The following is a 27,535-nucleotide window of genomic DNA, read 5'->3' as shown; positions in this document are numbered from 1 at the left end:
AGAATGGTTGAACCAATTCACAAATCCAACAACAGTGCAGAGGTGTCAGTTTTTCCACATCCTTTCTAATTTCGAACACTTTCTTTTGTCATATTAGCCAATTTAGGTATGAGTTGATACTTAGGAGTTGTTGTAATTTGCATTTTTCTAATCAATAATGATGTAGAGAATTATTCATATGAATAAAAGTACCTTTAATTTCTTCATCTGAAACTGTTCATATCCTTCTGACCATTTATCAACTGGGTATGACTTACATTTTAATAAATTTGACTCATTTCTCAATATAATTTGGAAATGAGGCCTTTTTCAGAGATATTTGCTGTAAAAATCACTTCTCAACTTTCTGTGTTCCTTCTTGGTTGAATTGGGGTTTTTTTGGCACCAGTTTTTTTCACTTACCAAATCTACTTCTCTCTTCGTACCTATCATTAGCAGCAAGAATCATACATTCATAATTAAGCCCCCAACCTCTTGTCCATTTTCCATGTAATTATTAAACTAATATTCTTTACTAACAGATCCTGCCACCTTACTTCCCTATTAAAAAAATACTCCATTTGGTCCCTTATCTTTTTAGGATCAAATCAATCTCTTCTGCTTGGCATTTAAAGTCTTTCACAATCTGACTTCAACCTGCTTTTCTAGGGTTACTATTACATTATTCCACTGTACATACTCTATGGTATAGACTAATGAATCAAGATACTGTATCTCATTCACATCTTCCACTTCTTATCTCCTTTACCTTTGCAGAGGCTGTCCTCCACATCTGGAAAATTTCTTTAGAATTGCTAACTCACTTTCAAGCTCAGTTCAAGTGCTACTACAATCAGGGGATATTTAATGATTACCTTTGTTTATCAGCTTTTGAAAGTATAAGTATTTTGCATATGCCTTATATTTATTTATCTGTATATTTATCATTTTTTCCCCACTAATATGTAAGCTCTCCTCCAAACTCCTCCAAAATACCTTTAACTTATAACTCCAAAAAAATTTCAGAATGGCAGAACCCAGAAAAAAGAGTAAAACAATTTTGCAGACTAAGACAACTCGGAAAGGTCTTTTTGCATCAAGGTGAGAAAACAATCCAGTACAACAGGCTGACCCCAGCAAATCAGTAGGTCTTCTGGGCAAATGAATCAGTGGCAGCAGTGCCAGTTTCCAGACATATCAGGACATAGACACCAAAGGAAAGGTCTGTTGCCTTGGGAGCTACTGAATCAGTAGCAGCGGCAGCTGCTTCTGGAACTCTCAGCCCACAGACATAAAGGGGCTAGAACAACTGGTATCACAGGGCTCTTGTTTCAAACACCAAGACAGGGCTCTGTTGATCCTGTCAATATTTAGATCCAGGTCACAGTCCTGGGAGGAGCACTAGCACTTAGAACTTGCAGCTGCAGTGGAGCTGGGATCCTTGTCACAGTGCCAGAGCAGAGCAGATCATAGCACCCTGGAAGAATTGAAAACTTACAGGACTCTAGAAGTATCTCTGAAAACACTGACACAAATCCTCTGAAGCTTATGACAGCATGCCCTCTATCCTGGAAGCAATACCCTACTTTAATGAAGAGTTAAAGATCGAATAATAGGCTGGGAAAATAAGCAAATGGGAAAAAATCTGACCGTAAAAAGCTACTATATGACAAGGAAAATAAAAGACATTCAGAAAAAGATTAAAAAGTCAAAACTCCTATATCTAAAACCTTCATGAAAAATATGAATTGGTCTCAGGTCCCAAAAGAGCTCAAAAAGGATTCTGAAAATCCAGAAAGAGAGATAGCGAAAAAAAGGGAAAAAGAAATGCGACAAAAGTCAACAAGGAGAAGAATGCCCAGAAAAATCAGAATTGGTCAAATAGAAAATGAGGCACAAAACCTCACTGAAGAAAAACTCCTTGAAAAGGAGAACTGGCCAAATAGAAAAACTCACCAAAAAAAATAATAATAATTTCTTAAAAATTAGAACTGGGGAAATGGAAGCTAATGACTTTAAAGAAAAAAAAATCAAGAACCAATCAAACAAAAACACAAGGATGAAAATAAATCGAAGGCACTGTGAAATATATTACTGAAAAAACAACTGACCTAGAAAGTACATACAGGAGATATAATTAAAAATTACTGGACTACGTCATGCTCAAAAATAAAGGAAAAGGAGCCTAGACCTCATCTTACAAGAAAGTACCAAGGAAAATTGACATGATATTCTAGAACCAGAACGAAGAATAGAAATTAAAAGAACCCAATAATCACCTCCTACAAAAGATCCCAAAATGAAAAATCCCAACAGTATTATAGTCAAATTTCAGAGCTCCCATGTCAGGAAGAAAATACTGTAGGCAGCCAGAGAGAAAAACAATTCAAGTATCATGGAGCCAAAGTCAGAATAATATAAGACCAACAGTTTCTACATTAAAGGATTGGAAGTTTTAGAATATGGTAATCGGTAGGGCAAAGGAGCTAAGATACAACCAAGAATCACCTACCCAATAAAACTGAGTACTATCCTTCAGAGGAAAAAAAATAGATATTCAGATGAAATAGAGGATTTTCATCAAGTATTCATGATGAAAAGACCAGAGTTGAATAGAAAATCTGACTTTGAAACACAAGATTCAAGAGAAGCACAAGAAAGGTAAAAAGAAGAGGGAAATCATAAGAGATTTTATTTTAATAAGATTAAACTCTTTATATTCTATATGGGAAGATGATACTTGTAAACTCCTAAGATCTTTGTCATTTTTAGTCAGTTAGGTGTATATATAGACAAAGGGCAAGGTATGATTGACTATGAAGCCAACTGACTATGAAATCAATCATAAAAATTACATCATAAAAATGATAAAAAAATAAAATTGAGGGCTGAGAAGATTTTTCTGGGAGAAAGGGAAAAGGAGAGGTAGTGTAGGAAAAATTATCTCATATAAGAGGCAAGAAAAATCTTTTACATTGGAGGGGAAAATGAAAGACATGAGAGAGAGTGAACGAATATTACTCTCATCAAAACTGACTCAAAGAAAGAAAAACATACACATTCAATTGGGTATAGAAATCTATCTTACCCTACAGGAAAGTAGGAGAAGGAATAAGAAAAGGTAAAGTATTCAGACAAGGGGAGGGTATACTAGGGGAGGCAGGAGTCAGAAGCAAAACACTTTTGAGGAAGTATAGGGGGGGTAAGGGAGAGAGAATAGAATAAAAAGAGAGGAAATAGCGTGGAAGGAAATATAGTCAGCAAAAAACAATTTTTGAAGCAAGTTTCTCTGATAAAAGACTCATCTCTCAAGCATATAGAGAAATGAATCAAATTAGAAAAATAGAAGCCATAAACCAACTGACAAATGATCAAAAAATATGAAGACAGTTTTTTTCAGATGAAGGAAATGCTCTAAATCATTATGGATTGGAGAAATGCAAATTAAAACAATTCTGAGGTACTACCTCATGCCTATTAGATTAGTTAATAGAACAGAAAAGGAAAATGGCAAACATTAGAGAGGACATAGGAAAATTGAGGCACTAATGCACTGTTGGTGGAGTAGTGAATTGATTCAACTGTTATGTAGAGCAATTTGGAAATATGTTCAAAAATTTACAGCAGCTCTTTTCTGGCAAAAAATTGGAAATTGAGGGGATGTCCATTAATTGGGCAATGGCTGGATGTGGTATATGATTATGTCATACTATTGTTCTATAAGAAATGATGAGCAAGATGCTCTCAGAAAAACCTATCAAGACTTATATGAACTGATCGAACCATATTTTTAAATTTTTAAAAAAATTTTTCTTGGGTTTCTTGGTCTGTGTTTTCTTTTATAACATGACTAATATGGAAATGTTTTGCATGACTGAACACATATATAACATATCAAACTGTTTACCTTCTCAATGAGTGCTGTATGGAAGAAAGGAAAGAATGGGGAAAATTATTTTTACATGTAATTGGGAAAAATAAAATGTGAAATTAAAAAAAAAGAGATTGATTTATTTTTCTCTTTGTTTTCCTAGTATCTACAACATTTCTCTAAAACAGAGAAAGTGCTTAACAAACATTTCTTGATTGATTAACTCATTGATGAAAAAGACCTTAAGGACTTCAGTTGGGGCCCAAGATTTCATAAATTTTAGTAATACTTTTTAGATACCTTTACCATTACCATTTGTGCTTATTTGAATCAGCAGAAATATATTGTGGAAATCTAGGAGAAGTAGGAAGTTATCTGTCACCATTTATTTACAGATATCTATCTAACTATGCCTCAGGAAAATAGCCTATCATTTTATTGTAATGTTAATACACAATGGTCTGAAAACTCTTCAAGCAAGAAGTCAAACTACCACAGGGTTTAATTTTCTATGGATCAAAAATTATTTTCTACCTAGAGTTTAGCATCATCTTCTCTTGGGGGATCAACTCTTCAGGGGAATTGACTTTTCTTCTAGGTATTTCTCTAGTTATATAATTTTCTTAATTTATTAGCACATCAAAACCAAGCAATCAATTAATAAACATTAAGCACTTACAATGTACTTGACACTGTGCTAAGCAGTGGAAACACAAAAAGATGCTAAAGCAAGTCCTGGCCCTTAAGGAGCTTCCAATCTAATGGGGGAGACAAATATAGACAAAGCAAGCTCCATATACAGGATAAATAAGAAATTATTAAAAGAGGGGTGGGCAAGGTTTCCTATAAAGGAAGGGAATCTTAGTAAGGACTTAAAGGAAGCCTGGGATGTCAACAGTCAGACAGAGGAGAGACAGTGGACAGCTAGGCAGAAAGCCCAGAACTTTGTTTGTGGATCAGTCAGGAGGCCAATGTCACTGAGGGGGTAAGGTAAAGGAGACTGGAAACTTGGGGAGATTATGAAGGATTTTGAAAGCCAAACAGATCATTTTGGATTTGCTCATGGAGGCAACAGGAATTTACTGAGTAGCAGGGGCAACATTAACTGATCCTGCACTTTAGGAAAATCATTTTAGTGGCTGAATGGAGAATGAATTGGAGTGGAGATGAAACAGAGAGATATGGGCATAGGGGATGATGAGATCCAGCTTGGAGACAAACTTTGTAAATCTTTTGTTTACCTTGTTAAGGGAATCTTCTTTCTTCCATTATCATCTAATTTCTGGTGTTTTTTCAATTTCCCTGTTCATCTTTCTGCCTTTCTACTTGTTCTGTCATGTCAGTCATGTCCTCAAGACCCCATTTGGGATTTTTCTCAGCAAAGATACTGGAGATACATTACAGATGAAGAAATCGGCAAACAGGATTCAGAGATACAGCTAATAAGTGTTAGAGGTCAGATTTGAATTAACAAAAATGATTCCTGACTCCTTTACCAAGCCCTCTATTCACTGTGCCACCTAGCTTCCCTTTTCTACGTTTTTTTAAAGTTTTTGTAAGGCAGTGGGGTTAAGTGGCTTGCCCAAGGCCACATGGCTAGGTAATTATTAAATGTCTGAGGCCGGATTTGAACTCAGGTACTCCTGACTCCAAGGCCAGTGCTCTATCCACTGCACCACCTAGCTGCCCCCCTTCCTACTTTTTAAAATAGATTTTTATTTAAATCATTTCTTTCATATTCTTATATCCATCCTGAGGGGGATGCTAGTCTCCCTCCCAGAGAACTATCCCTTTTAATAATATTTTTTAAAAAGGGGGGAATAAACCACCAAAATTGTTGAATATATTATAAAAACCTGAAATTATATGCAATGTTCCACATTTGTGGACCCACCTCTGCAAAGGAGAAGGAAATGTTGTCTCATATTTCTACTTTGAAACCAAGCCTGTCCTTTATAATTTTGTGATATTCAGTTTGAATTATTTTGTAGTTATTGTTCTGGTTGTAATCATTGTGTATATTATTTTCTTGGCTCTGCTTACTTCACTTGGCATCAGTTTCATATAATCTTCTCTGTACTCAGGATGCTTATAATTTCTTACAGGACAATAATATCCTACTGCATTCATGTAACTCAATTTATTTATCCACTTCCCAATAACTTGGTTTCTACTGGCATCCAGTTCTTTGCTACCATAAATGTGATAAATATATGGATATGTATTCTTTTTGTCAGTGACATTATTGGGGTTTATACCTAGCAGTGAACTCTTTGGAGAAAATAGTACTAATATCTTAATTCTACTTCCATTTTCATGCTATGAAATTTCTTTATCTGATCACAATCTATTGATATTCCACCTCTCAATATTTCTTGCAATCCTAAACCTTGTTCTTGGTCCTCACTGTGACCTCTAATCCCTCAACCCTTTGGTTTTTTCCCAAGGCTTTCAACTCTATTCTGTCTTCCCTTCCCTATTCCTATCCTTGGTAAGCCAGCTCAACTCCACATTGTCCTCTTCTCTTAAGTCCTTTACTTCTTATCCTATCATTCTGTTCTTACCCTGTCAACCCCAAGTCTTGGATTATTCCCAGTCATATGGTGCTGAATGAAGTTGGAGAAAATAATGAAACCAAACTGACTTTATATAATATCAATTAGGCCTTCACTTTAGTATTGTTGTCATTCTTCACTGACTTACCATCCCACTCACCCTGTGCCTTTTGTAAAAATTTTTATCACTCCTTTAAACCTGATTCTCTCTCCCTGACCTCTTTAGTTAAGAATCTGGCCTCATATCTGCTGGAAAATGTTGAGTCCATTTGCTGAATTCATTCTTCTCTCCTTTTTAATGTATATATGACAATAGCTAACAGTTATATAAAACTTACTATGTGCTAAGGGCTTTACAAATATGACTTCACTTGATCCTCACGACAACCCTGGGAGGTGAGTGCTACTTTCATCCCCATTTACTATATGTGGAAACTGAGAAAGGTAGGGGTTAAGTGACTTTCATAAGGTCACATGGTACCTAAGGCTGGATTTGACCTTAAATCTTTCTGACTCCAGGTCCATTACATAATCATCTCCACTTGTGCAAAACTTTCTCAACTTTATGCAATCAAAATTATTTTATCTTTGGTAGTTGCTTCCATCTCACTGGATTAAGAATTCACCCAGCCATAGCCCAGAGAAATATATGGTTTGCCTCTCTTCTAATATATTTATGCTATGATTTTTAACATATAAGTCAATCGTCCTTCACGTTTCCTCGTTTATAATTTATTCTTCACATTCTCCTCTTTCTTCTCCTGAATAAACTTCCTGGAAACTAAAAGCAGAAAGCATTCTATACTATTACAATTACAGGGGGATAGGTACTTATATGAACTAGTGTTCTGAGAAAATGAAAAGGGGAAAGAAATGGAGGGGTAAGGGAGAACATGTTAGCTATATATCGAACACTAAGAGTAAACCACTGAGGTGGCTCAAAGAGTTAACACTTAACCTGTCTTATTTCTTTCCAAGGGTCTTCCTCTCCCCTGCAAGTGCTCAGCTAAACAAAAGGCATTAAACTTAGAACAGGTTTATTTAAATCACAAAAGAACACAGGCAGGATTTAGGTCTGCATCCTTGGCAGAGCACTTGGAAAATACTGTCCCCTATGAAATTAAAAAACATATCACTAACTCATAGCACCATAAGAAATTTTCATGGTCTCATTTACAAGTACTCTCTTTCCTAGAGATTCAGCTTGAGTGCTTCACCTCAGCCTCAGAGGGGTATGCTTGATTCCAACAAAATTCATAACTCCTGTGTTTCAACATGGCCCAGGCATTTTGAATAACTCCTTCACTCTCATTCAGTTCAGGTCAGTCCAGTTAAATGCAGTCAAGCCCAGTCTCATTCCCAAATTTTTAGAGCATAACACTTAGTCTGTACCAGTAACCTGATTCTTCTTCCACATTGCATCCCTAGTCAAAATTGCTATTCTAGAAGTTCATACAGTATTTGGTTGCTTGTTGGGGGGGAGGGAGGAGACCCTATGAAGGATGCACACTTTAGCTTCCTTCAGAGAAGAAAAGAATAAAGAAGAAGCTGGCTCAGCTCCTATTGATGCGTATGAATTATATGTATCTGTTTAATTTCCCACGGAGATCGTCAGTTCCTTAGAAGAAATGAACATGTTTTAATTATTTCCAGATTATATCTCCTCCAAGCACCAAGTGTGAAGCCTTACACATACATAATGGGCAATAAAAAAAGTTGGAAAGCCTGAAACATTCTTAGGAATCAAGGACATGGTTTGATACAAGGAATGAAACCACATATCTCAGGGTCAAGACATAATATTCAAATGATTCATAAACAGAAATATAGATTAGAATGAAAATCATTTTGTGGTACACAGGGAAAGGTAGAGTGAGTACCTTTTTTAAAATGACAAAATTTTATTCTAGAAATAAATCAATGCTAGGGAAAAGTTACTACAATAATTTCCAAGATTCTTTATGAATCTACTCCTTTTAATAAACTTTTTTACTTTTAAATTTTTCTTTAAAACATTCATTTCTTGTCTATTATTATTATAGGACCATTTGCATAATACTGAATCCAGAATGCCAGTGCTTTTTAACACAAATTATTTTAGTACTGTTCACATAATAAGTAACTCAGAAAATTGTGTTGCATTTCTACATATTTAAAATTGAAACTATTATATTGTAAGAATGTCAATAGTCATATAATTATTATGTTTTCCAAATTGTAAAATAAATATTAAAATTAGATTATACTTTAAAGGAAGCACAACTTTTTAATATGATAGAGAAAGCAAGGATTCCAGAAAACAAACTGTCTGAAGGGAAGGGAGAAAGGTTACCTTTGCAATAATTACTTCTTTCTTCAAAATCTTCATAGCATAATATTTTCCACTTGCCTTCTCTCGAACCAAAATCACTTTCCCAAAAGTGCCTTTACCCAATAGTTTCAAATAGTCAAAGTCATTCATTGTCTGGAAAGAGACAAATGAAAAATGAGTAATGAATTGTTTATAGAATCAACATAGAATTGAATTGCTTTAAAGATCTTTTTATAGATATCAGTCCTGGGGAAGTTTTATATTTCTCTTAAAGGTACATCAGAAAAACAATATAGTCACTTTGATAGTATATAATTGTTTATAAACAAGTAGATATTTAGGTATAAAATTAATGCAACACAACTTTCTGAGTACTGGATATTGATGTTTTAATATTTTGTAGCTGAGACAGTAAAATATGACTTAAACCTCAAATTATTATCTAAAGATTTTAAATATTTGGTTCAAACCTATGATTCCAGTTTAATTTCATATTAATTTCTCTCATGCACTTTGGGATCTAGCCAAAAGTGTATATATATCTTTGCCATTCAGGATACTCCATCTCCTACTCACATTTATTTAATTCTATCAGGGCAGCTAGATGGTGCAGTGAATCAAGCACTGGCCTTGGGGTCACAAAGACCAGAGTTCAAATCCAATTCAGACACTTTTCACTTAATAGCTGTGTGACCTTGGACAAGTCACTTGACCCTGCTTGCCTCACATCCAGGGTCATCTCTAGTCATCCTGATTCATATCTGGCCACTGGACCCAGCTGGTTCTGGGGGAGAAAATGAGGCTGGAGACTTAGCACAGTGCCCCCTCACTCAAATCCAATTCAAGTGTTTGCCATGATCACCTTCCTAATGTCATGGTCTTCTTCAAGAATGAAGGGCATTCAGACACTTAATAATTACCTATCTGGGTGGCCTTGGGCAAGCCACTTAACCCCATTTGCCTTGCAAAAAAAAAAAAGAATGAAGGGCAAAAAACATATATAATTCTGTCTCCCATCTCCCCCCCCCCCCCAAAAAAAAACTTTTCTTATAATCTCTAGCTTTCTTTTAGGCTCCAATCAAATGCTATTTCCTATATGAGGTCATTCTTATTTTCTCCTTATTGAAATACTCTCCCCTCAATCTCTGTTCTCATCAGAGGTGGCTAGGAGAGGAAACAGCATATATACTCAATGGGGTATAGACATCTGGAGTAAGAAGGAGAGAAGGGGAACAGGGGGAAGGGGTGGGGATGTGAGTGATAGAGGAGAGGATGGACCATGGGGGGAGAGTGGTCAGATATAACACATTTTCTTTTTTACTTCTTGCAAGGGGCTGGAATTGGATGGCCTGTCTGGGACCATAGGGCCAGGTGGATGCTGGGTAAGGGGTGGTATGTGGGTTTGGGGCCTCTTGGCCCCGGGGCTGAGGATTTGTCTACTGTACCACTCAGCTACCCTACAGTAGAGACAGAGTGAAAGGAGAGAGAATATATACATCATGGTAGTAGAGAAGTATGAATGGAGGGAGTTGCGATCAGCAATGGCAATGGTGGAAAAATATGGAAGTAATGTGATGGACTTATCTTAAAGAATGTGATCCACCTGAGACAGAGCTGGTGGTGTTGGAACACAGACTGAAGCACATTTATTGTTGTTTTCTGGGGGATGTTGCAGGGCAAATGGGACTGGGTGGCCTGCCTGGGGCCACACAGCTGGGTGATTGTTGGGTATCTGAGGCTGGATTTGGACCTGGGTGCTCCTGGCTCAAGGGCCAGTGATCTGTCTGCCACCCAGCCACCCCTACTATTATTATTACTATTTTATTTTGGGTCTTTTTTTGTTTGTTTTTATAGGGCAATGGGGTTGGGGTAGCTTGCATGGGGTCACACAGCTGGGTGATTGTTGGATGTCTGGGGCCGGATTTGGGCTTGGGTGCTCCTGACTCCAGGGCTGGTGCTCCATTCGCTGTGCCATATGGCCATACCTACAATTATTATTATTTTGATTTTAATTTCTCTCCCCTTTAATTGATTGCTTATGTGGATCTATATTTTCTTGGGGGAGGGGTATTACGTTTACTCTTAAACAAGAATATTTTAGTAATATATAAAAAAATTATTTGTACAAAATTAAGAATAAATAAATAAAATATTTAAAAAAAGAAATACTCTCCCCTCTATTGCTTTGTATTCTCTATATCTTTTATGATGACTTTTCTGGTTATAGGACATGTTTTCCCAGTAAGTTCTTTGAGGTAAGGTTTGTTACATTTTTTTTTTCTGATAACACAATATCTAGTATGCTACAGATGCCTGATAAGTATTTCTTAAATAAATGACTAAAGCTTTATTTGAGGAAAAATGCGCGAAGATACATTTATTAATCAAAACACCATACCGCGTTCTATGAGGGTGTTGCAATGGATAGAACACTGGGTCTGCCATCAGGGAGATCCGAGTTTAAATCTGACCTCAGAAACTTACTAGCTGTGTGACCTTGGGGAAGTCATTTAAATGTTTCATGGAGATAACAACAGCAATTAACTCCCAGGGTTGTTGTGAGGATCAAATGAGATAATAAAGTGCTTAGCACAAGATCTGGTATGCTATAAAAATGTATTAGCTGTTATTATTATTATTATTATCATCATCATCATCATCATCATCATCATCATCATCATCATCATCATTATTATTGTTGTTGTTGATGGGGACACAAAAAAGTGTAAGACACAATTCAATAGTCTGCAGGTGTGTGTGTGTGTGTTTCTGTGTGTGTGTGTGTGTATTGAGTATGCACGTGTATGTCTAAACTGTTAAAATATAAACTAAAAGCCCACAAGTTAAATATCAGTCAGGTCAAGCTAGTTTGGGGAAGACTCTCTGAAAAATAGCATTTGAGGAACTCAAAGTTTTGAAAATAAATGTTAAAAATTGTTTTTACTGTGACTGGGGAAAAATAAAATAGCAAAAAAACAATTTTAAATATACCACTTAGAAGCAGAAATTCCTCAGAAGTTAGAAATCTGGTTAACTCAGACTTTCTTTCTGCAATTCATTTTCAAGATCTTCTTTGGAATAGTTGATAAAGATCAACTAGAAAGAGTTTTAAATGCTGAGAAAATTTTCAATTTAGTAATGTATCATACAATTAAAAAAAGTGGTAGCATTTAAACTTTTCTATAATTGAAAAATATACAGGATTTTGATTTTGGGTAGCCTGAAAGTTTAATGCATAATAATGATGATATTTGTTCTTTGTTCTTGAAAAGAACCATGACATCAGGGGAGGTGAAGGCACAACACACGAATTGGATATTTGAGTGAGGGTGTACAGAGCCATCTGGATCCAGTGGCTAGACACGAATTAAGATCACTGGAGATGGCCCTGAATTCTAGGGAATCAGGGTTAAGTGACTTTCCTGAGGTCACACAATTAGTAAGTGGGAAGCTAGGTGTTGCAGTGGAAGGATCACTGGTCTTGGAGTCAGGAGGACAGGAGTTTGAATCCAGCCTAAGACACTTGACACTTAAAACATAGTAGTGATAAGAGAAAGGGTTAAATAATTAGATTCTTGAACTTTATCCTACAGTCAATAGGTATCATAAGTAAGTTTGTTTTTATCTTTTTTTAAATACTTATTTTATTTTTCCTAAAGTATGATACTCACTATTACTTTTTAGCCTCTACACTCTCAGTTTTCCCAAAAAATGCCTTATATAACAGTATTATATTTTTTGCTGATGATAATTAAATATTACTGATTATGAATATTCAGTTCGCAGTGCAGAAAGTAGATATTTATTTAATGGCCATTCCCAATTTTCAATTGATAAGAAATTAAAAATGAATACCTAAATATCTAAAATAGTTGAAAGAAGATCCATGACATAATTTGAATATATGGTATGCTTTATGTAGAGTGAAAGGAGCTTCTCCAGAACCTCAACCATCCATCAAAATGAAATCACCTCTGAAAATCACATGCATGTCCTCTGCAATCACTGCACTGGATAGTGGGGTGGACATCTTGGAACTTTCTCCCAGTCATTCTGTTTGAGGGGAGCCCCCCAGGAGCACCTCCTGATCTCCCAGCTGATCTCCAGAAACTCATCACTCTTGAAGATGAATTCAACTTTGTAACTCATAGCTTCCTAGATCCTTTTCTACTTCATCAGGCCTCATGTGAGCTCCTTGAGGGCAGGGACCACCTTATGCATTTTTTTGGTAGCCCCAGCAGTTGTTCTAGTAGCTGGTACACAGTAAACACTTAATAAATGTTTACTGATTCTAATGTAGGCCAAATTGGCTTAAAGGGGAAATACCAAGAAACATGAGTCAGAAGGTGCCCTGGAAACTTTTAGGAATTCTAGAAACATGATGACACAATTACTGTATAGTGGCAGATAAGATGGATTCCTTGGTTCTTTGGTCCATGTAGTGTTTCAGCATTTCAAATGCCATCCAGCTATGGAGTTGCCATGTCCAGAGTGTTCCCAGAAGCTTCCAGGGGGCCTCTAGACTCATGCTCCCTAAATTATCCTTATGAGAATAACCCAACCTCCATTATAAAAAAGGTACTTTTATTTTCACTTTAGATAAAGAAATTGAGTATAACTACAGTTATTCCTAACACAATTTCATTTTAGATCTCCACTCCAAAAAATGTGCATACTAATGTGTTTTAAATATACTTATTAAAAAATGATGCAATCATTACACTGTAACCTAGTTCACAGATATAATAAGAATGAATAAAAAATCTATAGAATGTTTTGGAATTCACAGAGAAAAGATGAAATAATTTTGGGGATATGATAATTTACTATAAAACTACAATTCTTAGGTATAATAAGGTAAAAAAGAAAGTATGACAGGCTTAATTCTGAATTTCACAGCTTCTGTCAGTTTGACTGTCAACCTTTTTTTTAAATATGCATTTTGCATAGCAATAAATATTAGTAAAAAAAATCCTAGTGACAAAATCAGAAACAGACTTCAGTTCTATTTTGACAAAACTCTTCAGAATATTTAAAAAGCATCACTGTTACCAAATGCTCATATTCTGCCAAAATTACAAAGTATTTGCCTGAATTTTGCAATCTGAATGTAACTTGATTTAGTATTCTAACCATGATACACTGCTTAGGTAACAAAAGATTTCCCTTCTGAAAAGTGTCAAAGGACAACGAAAACTTATATTTTAAATTGAAAGAATAAAAACTTCCCTTAAACTCAATCTTCCAATCATTAAGCTTAAGAATTTATTAAGGGTAGCTAGGTGGTGCAGTGGATAGAGCACGGGTCCTGGAGTCAGGAGGATGTGAGTTCAAATCCGGCCTCAGATATTTAATCATTACCTAGCTGTGTGACCTTGGGCAAGCCACTTAACCCCATTGCCTTAAATAAATAAAATTATAAAAAAGACTTCATTATTTAAATTCCAGTTATATATTTTGGTAAGTTGAAGACTTATTATCACTTATTATTTATAAGTATCATAATGGTATATATCCTTTGTATTCTTTTGACTGTTTTTATAGTCCAGGAAAGTACATATTCCCTTCAAAAGCATAGCAAAAGAAAAATTAAAAGAAAAAGCACCACAACTAAGAGAAGAATAAGATCTATAATCTAATTTGCTGATTGAGAAGTCAAAATTAAAAAATATATTCATAGTAAAAGACAATTCAAACTATTATAAATAAATACTTTTATTTTCATTTTTAGGCAAAGAAAATAAGATACTGCTTAGTATAAAAAAATCTATGATTCAGAGAAGTTGTCCAAAAAAGTAAATAATACATCCCAAATCCTGCAAGTTATAATTTTATATGTGGGAAATATTTTATAGTAAAGAACTCTGGGTTCCTTTCTCAGTCAATCCTGAGCAGACAATGGCAGAGGAAACCTACCATGATGAGTTCTGTCAAACAATATCTCCAGACAAGTCTTTCATTTGTCATTAATTACTAAGGCAAATATACCACAGAAACATTTTAGTACTAAATGTCTGTCTACCTAGATATTATACACTCCTGCATCTACTAAGCACAAAGAGCTGTGAGTCTCAGTCTCTTCTCTTTCCTGTTCCCTCCTATCAAAATGATAGAATATTCTTAATGTTTGTTAAAAATATTGAGTTAAAACACAAAAGAATTTGATTTTAAAATCTGGATGTCATACATGTAATTTAATTTTGTCATTCCCTAATACATATATACATATACATATACATATATATATAGTGATGGTTTTAAGAGTATGCTTATTTAAAGGAATTATTCTGATAACTACATTAATTATTAAAATTCTTGTCTAGTTCAAATCTCTTATTTAACAGATGAGAAAAGTGAGGCCAAGAGTGCTTAATTAATACTTAATTAACTTCACAAAAAATAAAAAATGGCAAAAGCAGGATGTGAATCCAAATTCCCTGACTCCAAGTCCAGTACATGACCAACAACACAATGCAGCCTTAATGAGAGAGAGATTCACTAAGAAATGTGTTCTGAATTGTTTGGGAATGATAACCAGAGAGAAGACCCAGAATCAAGAATAATTATTAAGTTCCTGTAGACAAAGTGAGATTTCAGCTGGAAGCTGAGGTAAGCTATGGAAGACAGAAGATGGAGATGACGAGAAAGATCATTCCAAGAATAGGAAAAGTCAATGAAAATACTTGGAATTGGGAGGTAAGAGTCTTGCTCAAGGAATAATAAGGAGAACAGTGTTCCTGGATCACAGAATATATGGGGGACAGGGGATAAGGAGAAAATGGGAAAAGACTGAAAATGTGATAGGGAAAGCAAAAAAGTTATGACAGTGCCCAATTTACATCTGAGGGGAAAAAAGTACTGACAGCCAAAGAGATTGGAGTGGGGAGGAGACCAATTAGTCAATTATTGCCATAGTTCAGGCATGAGGTAATCACTTAGGATGATGGGTGATGACAATGGTCAGAGAAGACAAAGGTACATGAGATGCTAGTAAAGGTAAAACTGACAGCCCTTGGCACCAAACTGGATGTGAGAGGTAAGAGTATGGAGATGAGCATGACACCAGAGATGCAAGCTTGGGTGATGAAGCAGAGGCCAGTGTCCTCAATAGAAACAAGGAAGGTAGGAGTAAGGTATGGTCTAGGGAAAAAAATAATTAATTGCTTTAGACATGCTAAATTTAAGACATCTATAGAAAATACAATCCAAGAAGTCCAGTAGGTGACTGGAAATGTGAGAATGGAATAAAGATCTTGAGGGCTGGATAAAATGATTTAATAATCATCAGAACTGAGAAGATAATTGAAACTATGAGAGGTGCTAAGAACAACAAATGAAATAATATAGAGGAGAAAGATGAAATTACAGTTCAAAGCCCTGTGAGATAATGCAGTTATTAGCAAGTTATGACTTAAAAAACGAAAGTAAAGGATAGTCAGGAGGAGAACTAAGAGAGAGCAATGTTAGGAAAGCCTAGAGAGAAAAGAGTGACAAGGATAAGATGCTAAATGAAACAGTTTCAGAAAGGTAAAGATGAATGCGAACAGAAAAGTTAGACCAGGAGTCAAAGGAGCTATTCCATAGGAGAATCTCACGGCTCGATGGCTAGATCTTAAGGAAAATTATTTTAGTACTGGAATTTAGGCTAGACTAGAGTGGGGGAAAAACTTGAGACCAATTAGGAGGCTACTGTAATAATATATGTAATACTCTTCCTCACCTCAGTATCTCTCACTCCCTCATATTCAAGCTGTTGCCAAGGCTTGGTCAATTTAACCTCTGGGACATCTCATCTATAAAATTACTTCTTTCCTCTGATGCTGATACAACTCTAGTGCAAACTCTCATTACCTCATGCCTAGATTACTGCATTAGCCTGCTATTGAGTCTACCACCCTCAGGCTTCTCCCTAGCTTCCATCTAGCTCTAAAAAGTCAAGAAAGTGCTTTTCCTAAAGCATGGATTCAATCAGGTCAATCCTCTTCCAATTTAATAGCTCCCTATTATCACCAAAACAAATACTCCTTCTGATATTCAAATTCCTTCAAAGTAGCCCCTATCTACCTGTTCAGTCTTATACCTGACTCCCAACACATACCTGTAGATCTAGGAATATTGGCTCTGTTTCTAAAAAAGAAGTTAGCCCATCTCTTGGCTCTGGACGTTTTCTCTGGTTTTCCCTCATGCTTTGAATGCTCTCCCTCTTCATCTCTACTTAATGGCTTCCCTAGCTTCCTTTGAGTGCCAGCTAAAAGCCCACTTCATTCCAGTGCTTTCTCTGTACAGTTCAGTATTAGGGCAGCTAGGTGGCACAGTGGATAGATTGCTGGTCTTGGACTCAGGAGGACTCAGACACTTGACACTTACTAGCTGTGTGACCTTAGGCAGATCACTTGACCCAGAATGCCTTGAAGCCATGGCCATCTCCAGTCCTCCTGATTCATACTGGCCACTGGACCCAGACAGCTCTAGAGGAGAAAGTGGGACTGGCGACTTAGCATGGCCCCCAATCGCTCAAATTCAATTCACATGCTTGTCATGGCATCACTGCCCTGATGTCATGATCTTCTTTGAGATTGAAGGATAAACATCATTACGCAGTTATTTCCTATATATTTGTTTGCATGTAGTCCCCACAATTAGACTGGATATTCTGTGGGGAAGAGTACAGTGCCTAGGCCATAAGGAGGCAGGTTAAAAATACTGATTAAAATAAATTGACTAATATGGTCCTGAACAAAGGTGACAGCTGTGTGGATAGAGAGAAGAGGCTGACTGTAAGAGGCCTTGTGGAGGTGGAAAGAGGAAGATATGGTAACTGATTAGGAATATGGGAGAGAGAGGGAGGCAGACAGTCTAGAACAGTGGGAAGGATGGTGGCACCTTCAGCATAAGAGGGATCTTTGGAACGAAACAGTGCTTTGGGCCGGTGGAGTTTGAATCATCAAATAGGCACCTGGTAAAGGGGAGTTAAAGCTTAATAAAGAGACTGGGACCAGAGTGATAGACCTATGAATCACATGTATACAGAGAGCAAAACTTAACAGGAAAGGAGGATGTTACAGAAAGAACACAGACAGAGGAGAGAAGAGAGCCCAGGTCAGGTCAGAACTTTGAAGAATACCCACAAGTAGAGTGGTGAGGCATTAGACGAATGAGAAAAGAAGACTGAAGGAGGGGCAAAATCAGATGGATTATTAGTTACCTAAATAACTCCATTCAAAAACTGATTAATAGAAAAATTCTAACTTGAAAAAACTAACACTGGGATGATAGGGTTCTGTCCTTAGCTCCTTCATGCTAAATATTTCTATCAATGCTTAGGATGAAGACACTGATGGCATGCTTATAACATCTGCTGATAGCTGGTAAGGGGGACCAGATCCTATTTTGAATAAAAAAAATTAAGATACCAAAGGATCTTCATAAGCTGGAATGATGGGACCAATCTAATAGGAATCCAAGTTAAATTTGCTAATATAAATATGAAACTTGGTTCTAAATTAAAAAAAAACTATTATATGAAAAATGTGGCTAAGAAATAATTTTTATATTAAAATACTAAGAGTTCTCATTCAAGATATTAATACAAGAATAATGTTCAGAACAAGGAGGATAGTCTATTAATTGCATACTGTTTAGAACACATCTGCAATTTGGGTCTGTTCACCATAATTTTAGTATGAACAGAGTAGATACACAAAACCAGAGGAAAGCAATAAAATCAGTCAGGGGGTTGAAACAAAAAGTCATCTGAAGATCAGTTAAATGAATATATGAGGCTTAGCTATGAGGAAGAGTGGACATGACAGGAATTGCCATGAGGAAAAGTAATTATAATTTATTTTCATAGGCTGCAAAGGCTCAAATAGCAAAATGTTGACCTATGGATGTAAAAGGGAGAAAGAGAAAGACAACATGAGGAAGAATTTAAGTGACAAACTAAATGGTTTTAGATAACAAAGTCACCAAATGTGCTTAAGCAGGGATTGAATAATCACTTCACAAGGATGTTAAAAAGACCTTTTACACTGGGAACTGGAGTTGGAGGGAACTGGGTAGTTTTTCTTTAAATTACCTTGTTAAAATGTTTTAAAAAACTGTATATAATGGAAATCCTTAGTTCAAATTAGGCCATTCTGTTCTTTGTATATTGAAATGATTCCTTATTTTGATGACATTTTTCCTTTTTAAAAATTTATTATTTATTATTCTGAATATTCTTTTATTCCTTCCCTCTAAAAACCTCCACAAGCCACTGAGAAGGCAAACACTATATCAATTATGTGTGTGAAATCATGCAAAACACATTTGATATTAGTCATATTTTTAAAAAAAGAAAAAAAAAGCAAGAAAATTGCATTTCATTTTGCACTCAGAGCATTTCAATTCTCCTGGAGTTAGATAGTATTTTTTCAATATAGGTCCTCTTAAATTGTCTTGAACCAGTACACTGATCAGTATTATTGTTATTCTGTCATTTCAGTTGTATATGAATCATTGTGACCCCATATGGGGATTGCTAACTTGGAATGGTTTGCCATTTTCTTTTTCAGTTCATTTTACAAATGAGGAACTGAGGCAAACAGGGATAAGTGACATGGGGGGGGTGTACAATATAAAATGTTTGAGGCCAGATCTTGATTTCAGGAAGATGAGTCATCCTGATTTCAAACCTAAAATTTTATCTATTGTACCATTTAGCTTGTCCCACTGATCAGAATATCCCAGTCTTTCAAGTTGATCATGATTACAACATTGATTTCCTGGTTCTTTCTTCACTCACATCACTACATACAGATTTTGCTATGTTTTTATGGAACCAACCCCTTGTCATTTCTTAAAAAGTAAAATAGCATTGTCACATTCATACACCATAATTTGTCAAAGTTCCTGTTCATATCTTTTGAACATTTATCAACTGGGGAATGGTTCTTATTTTTTATACATTTGACTCAGTTCCCGATAATTTTGAGAAACAAGACTTTTACCAAAGAAACTTTTTGTAAACTTTTTAAAAATTAATTCATTGTTCTTGGTAACTTTTAACAAAATTTAACTTCCCTGATTATCTCTTTTAAACTAGAGCTATTTTTGCTTTTGCTTTGACTAAGATTGTGATTGCTTACTTACTGCCTTTTTTACTTTGGTTGAAACCCAGCAGATTCTGTTCCAGCCTTTCATTTTAATGCTGGGTGTCTATGGTATACAACATATTTTCAAATCTGATTTCTAATCATTCTTCTATTTACTTCCATTATATAGCTTAGTTCAACCCATTCACATTCACAATTATGATTACTAACTGTATTTGCATCCATCTTGTGCTTGAATGTCATACTTTTTATTCAGCTCTTATCTTTCCATCAGGAATGTTTGAAAATCTTCAATCATTAAATCCCCAGTTTTTTCCCTAAAGCATCATATTCAGTTTTGATGAGTAGACTATTTTTTTTAGTTTTTGCAAGGGGTTAAGTGATTTACCTAAGATCACAACAGCTAGGCAATTATTAAGTGTGTGAGGTTGAATTTGAATTCAGGTCCTCCTGACACCAGGGCCAGTGCTCTATCCACCTAGCTGCTCCGAGTAGATTTTTCTTGGTTGTAATTCTAGCTACTTTGCCTTCTGGAATATCATATTCTAAGCTCTCTTCTTCTTCTTCTTTATTGTAGAAGTTCCTAAATCTAGTATAAGAATTATTTTCTTCTAACTCCTTGCAATAATTTCTTCTTGATCTGAGATCTCTGAAATTTGACTATAATAATCTCAGGAGTTTTTACTTTGGGGTCTCTTCCTGAAGATGATATGTATATTCTTTCCACTTATATTTTACTCTCTGGATCTAAGATATCAGTGAAATTTTCCTTAACAATTAATTAAAATATGAAGTCTAGGTTCTTTTTGTTGTTTATGGTTTAGAAGTAGTCCAATAATTTTTATATTATCTCTCCATGATCTGTTTTCCTGGTCAATTGTTTTCCCAATGAGACAGTTCACATTTTCTTCTTCTTTTTTTCTTCTTTTGATTTTGTTTAATTTGTCTTGAAGTTTCAAGTTGCAATTAGATTCCAGGTGCTGAATTCTATTTTCTTTAGTGAGCTTTTCTATCTCCCCCCCCCCCCCCTTGGCCAATTCTGGTTTTTAATAAGTTCAATTCTGTTTTTTAAGATTTTATTAAAACTCCTTTACAAAAAGGTTAAGTCTCTTTTCATAATTTTCAGTCCCACTTCTTTTACCAATTTTTCCTCTACCACTCATTTCTTTCTTTTATTCTGTTAAGAATTCTTGCTGGCCTTGAGTCCAATTGGCATTTTTCCTTAAGGCAGTACTTGTAGTTTTGTCTTCTAAGTTTATATTTTATTATTCACTGCCACTACAGTAATTTTTCATTAGCCAATTTCATTTTCTGTTATTTGTTCATTTTTCCAGTGTATTTCTTTACTTTGGGGAAACACTGTGGTAAGTTTCAGGTTTTTTGAACTGCTATTTTCAGAGCTAATCCCTAAGGTCTGCAAGTTTTCAGTGCTCCCAATGATAGAAGATCCTCTTAAGGGATCTGTGCGGGCCTTTCCAACAGTAAGATGACGAGACTATCAGTGACAAAACCTAAGCAATATTTCCTCCCAAGGATTCTCAGAGCCTAAACTATATAAAATAAAATGACAACACTTATTTAGGTATTTCTCAAAATGATATTTTCTATAAAAGTTATTTGCTTCTTAATTTTCTATAATCCTGGGGGAGGAGGGGGATGGATCACTGAAATAAATATGTGTAAACTGACAGCCATTATTCAGTAGATTGAAGCAAAAAAAGAAAAAAAAAGTCTTTTTCTACCCCACATTGGCAAAGGGAAAGCGGCTTTATAAGGAAAAAACAACTACTTCCCAGACTGTTCACTTTCCTATTGACATCAGAGACACCAACAAGGAAGTAAACCACAATCATTTCTGTTTCTGCTTTCTGAAGAACATAGAATGCCAAATGGAAAAGGACCAAGTCATTAGGGAAAGACATTTATTTCCAAGTTTCTAAAACACTATTAAAAACAAGAAGAAAAATTCAAATTATAAAGTGGTATAGTACTTAACAGTATCCTTTTGCATCTTGGCATATCAGTCATAACTTTTTCAACAATAAACTACATAAGCATTCAGTGCTAAAGGTACTGAACCACAGAAACAAAGTGATATTGCAGTCAATTTGTTTTTAAACAATATGAGAGAGTTTAGCCTCACCTGAACAGAACTATCCCATATGTTTGTGTATCATATGGTAACTGACTGACACCTTTTTACAAATAGCACTTTTTAGCATATTTCTTCCAGGCAAATTAGGGATGTGTTGAGTAGTCTAACAAGTCATAATTTTGTTTTCCTACCTTTCTTTTATGATGAGTTGTTGAAGCATCCATTTCCTCCTCACCTATATTATCAATTTGTGAAGTCGGACTACAGTTCATCCTTTCCTCTTCTTGCCTTTGAAGTCTGTCTGCTACAGCCTGGATAGCTTCTGTCCATTCTTCCCTAGGAATAAGTAAATGAAATTTCCTATTAATAGAAGATTAGAAAAAAGGTGCAAATAGTTTCCAGTTGCAGAACTAGTTTTAAAAAACTAATCTAAGATGACTCACATTTGGAGAGAAGACATTTTAAAAGAGCATTAGAGGCTGAAGGTTGGTGGTTATTAAGTATGGGGTGGGAGGGAAGGAAGAAGTTAAAAGAAATCAAAAAGTAGGGCTCTGGAAAAAATAATTTAAAATTTTAAATATGAAAAGCAGTACATTTATTCTCAATTATCTATAATAAATTTATTTACAGTGTGACTTATTGCATCAAATTTTCAATTTTGGCTATAAGTAGGTCCTTCTGGAAACCATGAACAGGATCTCTACTTGGTATTACCCAGCTAGAAGTGTAAAAGAACACATGTTTTTTTGTTTTTTTGCAAGGCAAATGGGGTTAAGTGGCTTGTCCAAAGCCACACAGCTAGGTAATTATTAAGTGTCTGAGGTCAGATTTGAACTCAGGTACTCCTGACTCCAGGGCCGGTGCTCTATCCACTGTGCCACCTAGCCACCCCTTGAACACGTTTTTTAAAAAGCTTAAGTTTTAAAATTTATATATACTATTTTGAAAATTCTATTTGTGCTAAGAGCTAGAAATCAAGACCATTTGAACTCACTTCCTATATCAATCAAACTAAGGTTGATCGATTCTATTAGCTCAACAAAACTATGAAGGCCATCTTGAGTTTCAAATGCTGGATGAAGCTGAATGGTATAATAAATAATCAAATTCAAATAAGTAATCAAATTCATCTTTAATGTTTAAGAATACAACAAATCTACAACCGAAATCAATCTAAATTAACTATATGGACTAAGCCAAAAGCATCTTATATTATAAGAAAGCTCTAAAACAAAAAGACCAGGCAGAAAAATATCAATCTTATCACAAGTTCTATTTAAATGGTCAAATCACAAGGTTTTTGCATAACATGGTTTAAAGGAAAAGACAGGGCAAGAGAAGGAAACACATGTTCAAAGAAGGGAAAAGATACAATGAAAGTTACCCAGCATGTTTAAAAAGGAAAGCAAAAATAAAAGTACAAACAAAAAATCTCAACAACATAAGGAAAGAGGTAGGCCACACTGACTCTGAATCATGTCTAGGTAATGTAACAGTCCTTTCCCTTAAAAAATCATACATACATGATGTCCAGAAGTCTCTGTGCTTCTTAAGAAATTAAAAATTTTCAATACTAACTTTTTTTTTTTTTTAGATTTTTCAAGGCAATGGGGTTAAGTGGCTTGCCCAAGACCACACGGCTAGTGTCTGAGGTCAGATGTGAACCCAGGTACTCCTGACTCCAAGGCCAGTGCTCTATCCACTGTGCCACCTAGCTGCCCCAATACTAACTTTCAAATGCTACAGCTTCTGATTAATCTGAGTAGTAATTCCATTCACTCCCAACAAGAAGAAAGGAAAGCCACAGTGCAGAGAGAATAAATATCTTTTCAATTTAGTTCTATCTTTGCAATACTGATTTCTCTATTTTGAAAAAGTATAATGAATTCTCCAAACATCTGATATTCATATACAAATGTAACTGCAAAGACACAGTCAAATGTCAACAATAGTTTGGTGACTATTCAACCTTTGAGTTAACTGTCCAAAGAAGAGATAAAGACAGCCACTAAAGAAAAGAAAATAATACTGTTTTGTCTTTCAAAAAGCATAGTTGTTATTGATTACTGGGTGTTTAGTGTGGTTGAACTATGTGTTCTGGACTCAAGAGATTGTTGGTCAAATCACCAGTGAAGACTAAATTTTTGCGTGCGTGTGTGTGTGTGTGTGTGTGTGTGTGTGTGTGTGTAGGGGATCATGGGGTTGAAGGAACAAGTATCTACCAGGTGCTGGCTATGTTCTCATGACAGTCTTGGGACATAGATTCTGATATTATCTTCATTTTCCTGATAAGGAAAAGAGGCCTGCAGAGATTCAGTGATTTTTTCCAGGATCACACAGTTCCTAATGTCTGACTGAGGACAGGCTTAGCATTCTGCCATCTGAACCACTTGCTGCTATAATTCAAAAAACAGAAGGATTTCCTGAGTTCTTAAATGGAAGAAGTATCTCTTGGTCAATTCCCAAGCATGTATTAAGGGTCTCACTCTGTCATGCCCTGTGCAAAGCCCTGGGGATACAGAAAGAGTAATGCACTCCTTCACTCTCAAGAACCTTACATTCTGATGACAAAGGTCTATAAGTCTATAATAGATACACAGGGTAAACTGGAGAATAATTTCAGAGCAAAGATGTTGCTAGCCTTAACGGGGACCTGGAAAGCCTTCTTGCAGAAGGCGAGAATTTATCTGTGACCTTATAAAGGAAGCCAGGAAACCCAAGAAGCACAAATCAGAAGGGTTGTTTCCAGGCATGGAGGAAAACCAGTGAAAAAAGAGGACTGGGAAGTGTAGTATCTGTTTCAAGCAACAGTAAGAAGGTCAGTGCCACTGGAATATAGAGTCATGGAAGGAAAGAAAGTCTAAAAAGCCTGGAAAAGTGCAGAAAGGCATAAAAACCAAAGTAAGATATAGTTATCACATTTTTTTTAAGGCTTTTTTGCAAGGCAATGTGTGTGTGTGGGGGGGGTTTAAGTGACTTGCCCAAGGTCACACAGCTAGGCTATTATTACGTTTCTGAGTCTGGATTTGAACTCAGGTCCTCCTGACTCCAGGGCTGGTGTTCTATCCACTGTGCCACCCAGCTGCCCCCAAGATATATTTACTTGGTCCTCACTTTGGTAACAATGGAGGAAAAACTAAAGTAGAAAACTTGAGATGGGAAAAAGAACTTGATTTCTAAAAAGCTATTTTCCTGGGGGCGGCTAGGTGGCGCAGTGAATAGAGCACCAGCCTTGTAGTCAGGAGTACCTGGGTTCAAATCCGACCTCAGACACTGAATAATTGCCTAGCCGTGTGGCCTTGGGCAAGCCACTTAGCTCCATTGCCTTGAAAAATCTAAAAAATAAAATAAAACAAAAAATAAAAAGCTATTTTCCCTTCTGAGCTATGTCCTACTGATATATTTATGAATCAAGTAAACAACAAATTTTCTAAATTTTTTTATTCTATAAAAGCTAAAGAATTCCTACAGATCAACTTGAAATAGTACTATTTTGTCTAAAAAAGTCAGAGCATTAAAAAAATTTAATTTTAGTGAACATGCACAATTAAATTCATGTTATCTGACAATGTAAGTCTGAAAATACTTTAAAGGAAAAAGAAAATAGTGTATTTAAGCAAAATACTCATTCCTCCTTTTTTAGCATTTGTGCAAAAAAGATCTGTTTCTATAATTTTATTAATAACTGAAAAAAGAACACAATGGAATAAATGACAACTCTACAAATGTACATTTATACATGTAAAGCCAACCATCTTACTTGAATTGAATGATACCCTCTCCCTCCAATTTAAAAAAAAAAAAAGAAAGAAAAGCAAGTGACCTTTCCTCTGGAGTATCCACATGAAATGTTCGTTCTATAACAGTGGTCCACTGGAGGCATCTGATAATAAATGTGTTTGGCTTTGGTCGTTCTGTTTTCATGAGCTGGCATTCTAAAAATAAAAAATGTTTCCATAAATATTTAACTCAAATAACAATGCAAATTTTTAAACATTAAATCTTTATACATTATATGGGAGGATATATATATATATATATATATAATATATATATATATATAAAATATATATATATATTTATAACTTTGTATATCAGCTACTAAAATCTTACAGAAATTTTAATTGACCCTTTCCCTCTTTGCTTACCAAAGTAAAACTAATCAGCCTCCAAAATCCTTCTACAATCTGAACCCCAAATACTGTACCCCTGGGGTCTCCTACTATGGCTTTGTCATATTCTTTTGGGCTATATTTGACTATCCAAAATTCTCTGAACATGCCTCAATAGTTACTTTTGCTATTCCTTCCCGCCCATGAGGCTTCCTCTCATCCCTCTTCTTCACCGCCTGTCAAAATTTTCTTCACCAGGGGCAACTAGGTGGCACAGTGGGTAAAGCACTGGCCCTGGAGTCAGGAGGACCTGAGTTCAAATCTACCCTCAGACATTTAATAATTACATAACTGTGTGACCTTGGCAAGTCACTTAACCCCATTGCTTTGCAAAAACAAAAACCTGGCCTCAGACACTTAATAATTACCTAGCTGTGTGACCTTGGGCAAGTCACTTAACCTCATTGCCTTGCAAAAAAATTATTTTTCTTAACCATAAATAAACCAGCTAAAATATCAACTCTTTAAGAATCCTTCCTTGATCAACCAACCTCATTTTAATTCATAAAACAACTATTTTATACTATTTTGTAATCCTTATCTCATACTGCCTTTTACTACATTTATTCCTATATATCTCACATCTCCCTGACTAAACATTTTTTTCAGGGCAACAATCGTGTATTATATGTGCTTAAAATAACACTTCACAAATGAGAGGTACTCAAATAAATGTTGAATGACTATATTAGCAATCAAAGCATTATATAGCCAACATAATAATTATAGTTCTAATTCAATATTAATTTTAAAAATTCTTGATGTTTTCTGCTTTTTACATTGCCATTGTTATTCCCAGTATCTCTCCTCTGGTCCCTCCTAGAACATCTCTTATAAAACAAAGGTATTCTTTTAGAGAGGAAAATGCAACTCAGTACAATTACCGATTCATTGAAAAATGATGTGCAGTGTGAAACACTTGCAGAGTTCTGTCTTCCACAAAGCAGTAGAAAGGCAACAAGTACTCTTTCTCATCTCTGTCCATTCCAATTCTGCTTTATCTTGATAATGATGGCATATGTACTTTTGCCTTGGGAGCATCTAGTTATTTTTTTCAATTTATATTGTGTTGCCCTGTTTATAGATTTGTCTTGACTCTGCTTACTTTAATTCAATCAATCATTATTGCTCTTTCCAAGATTCTCTTAATTCATCACACACATCATTTCTTACAGCACAATTATGTTCCTTATCATTCAGGTATCACAATTCATTACTCATTCCCTACTTGATGGACACTTGCTTTGTTTCCATTTCTTAGCTATCAGAAAAAGTGCTGCCAATCTCCATTATTATAGCTCTCCTCTCATTTTAGGTTCTTACTGGTAAATTTTTAACAACTGGTTTTCTAGGAAGGAAGGGGGAAAGAGGCAGGGACAACTCACTTTTCTTTACTACTTTCTCTTTTTTTCTATCACTTTCTTAAAATCTATTCAATCACCAGAACTATAAAAAA

The 27,535-nt window shown here is 35.4% G+C and overlaps 1 protein-coding gene across 8 annotated transcripts in view; it reads right to left on the bottom strand.

Moving 5' to 3' along the window:
• The window catches only part of AKT3 (AKT serine/threonine kinase 3), a 412,039-nt gene that overhangs the window by 151,673 nt on the left and 232,831 nt on the right, over window positions 1-27,535 (bottom strand). For all 8 annotated transcript variants that reach the window (XR_012475745.1, XM_074222894.1, XM_074222895.1 and 5 more), the window contains 3 exons: window positions 25,731-25,842; window positions 22,099-22,243; window positions 8,738-8,869 (listed from right to left, as the gene is read on the bottom strand). Coding sequence is in view for 7 of the 8 variants with exons in the window: in XM_074222894.1 (XP_074078995.1) it covers window positions 8,738-8,869; window positions 22,099-22,243; window positions 25,731-25,842 (389 nt within the window). In the remaining variant the exon portion in view is untranslated. The remainder of the gene's footprint in view (window positions 1-8,737; window positions 8,870-22,098; window positions 22,244-25,730; window positions 25,843-27,535) is intronic.

Source organism: Macrotis lagotis, chromosome 2 (genome assembly GCF_037893015.1).
Source record: "Macrotis lagotis isolate mMagLag1 chromosome 2, bilby.v1.9.chrom.fasta, whole genome shotgun sequence".
Taxonomy (NCBI): domain Eukaryota; kingdom Metazoa; phylum Chordata; class Mammalia; order Peramelemorphia; family Peramelidae; genus Macrotis; species Macrotis lagotis.
The sequence above is the reverse complement of the archived record's forward strand: the minus strand, read 5'-3'. Positions and strand labels throughout refer to the sequence as shown.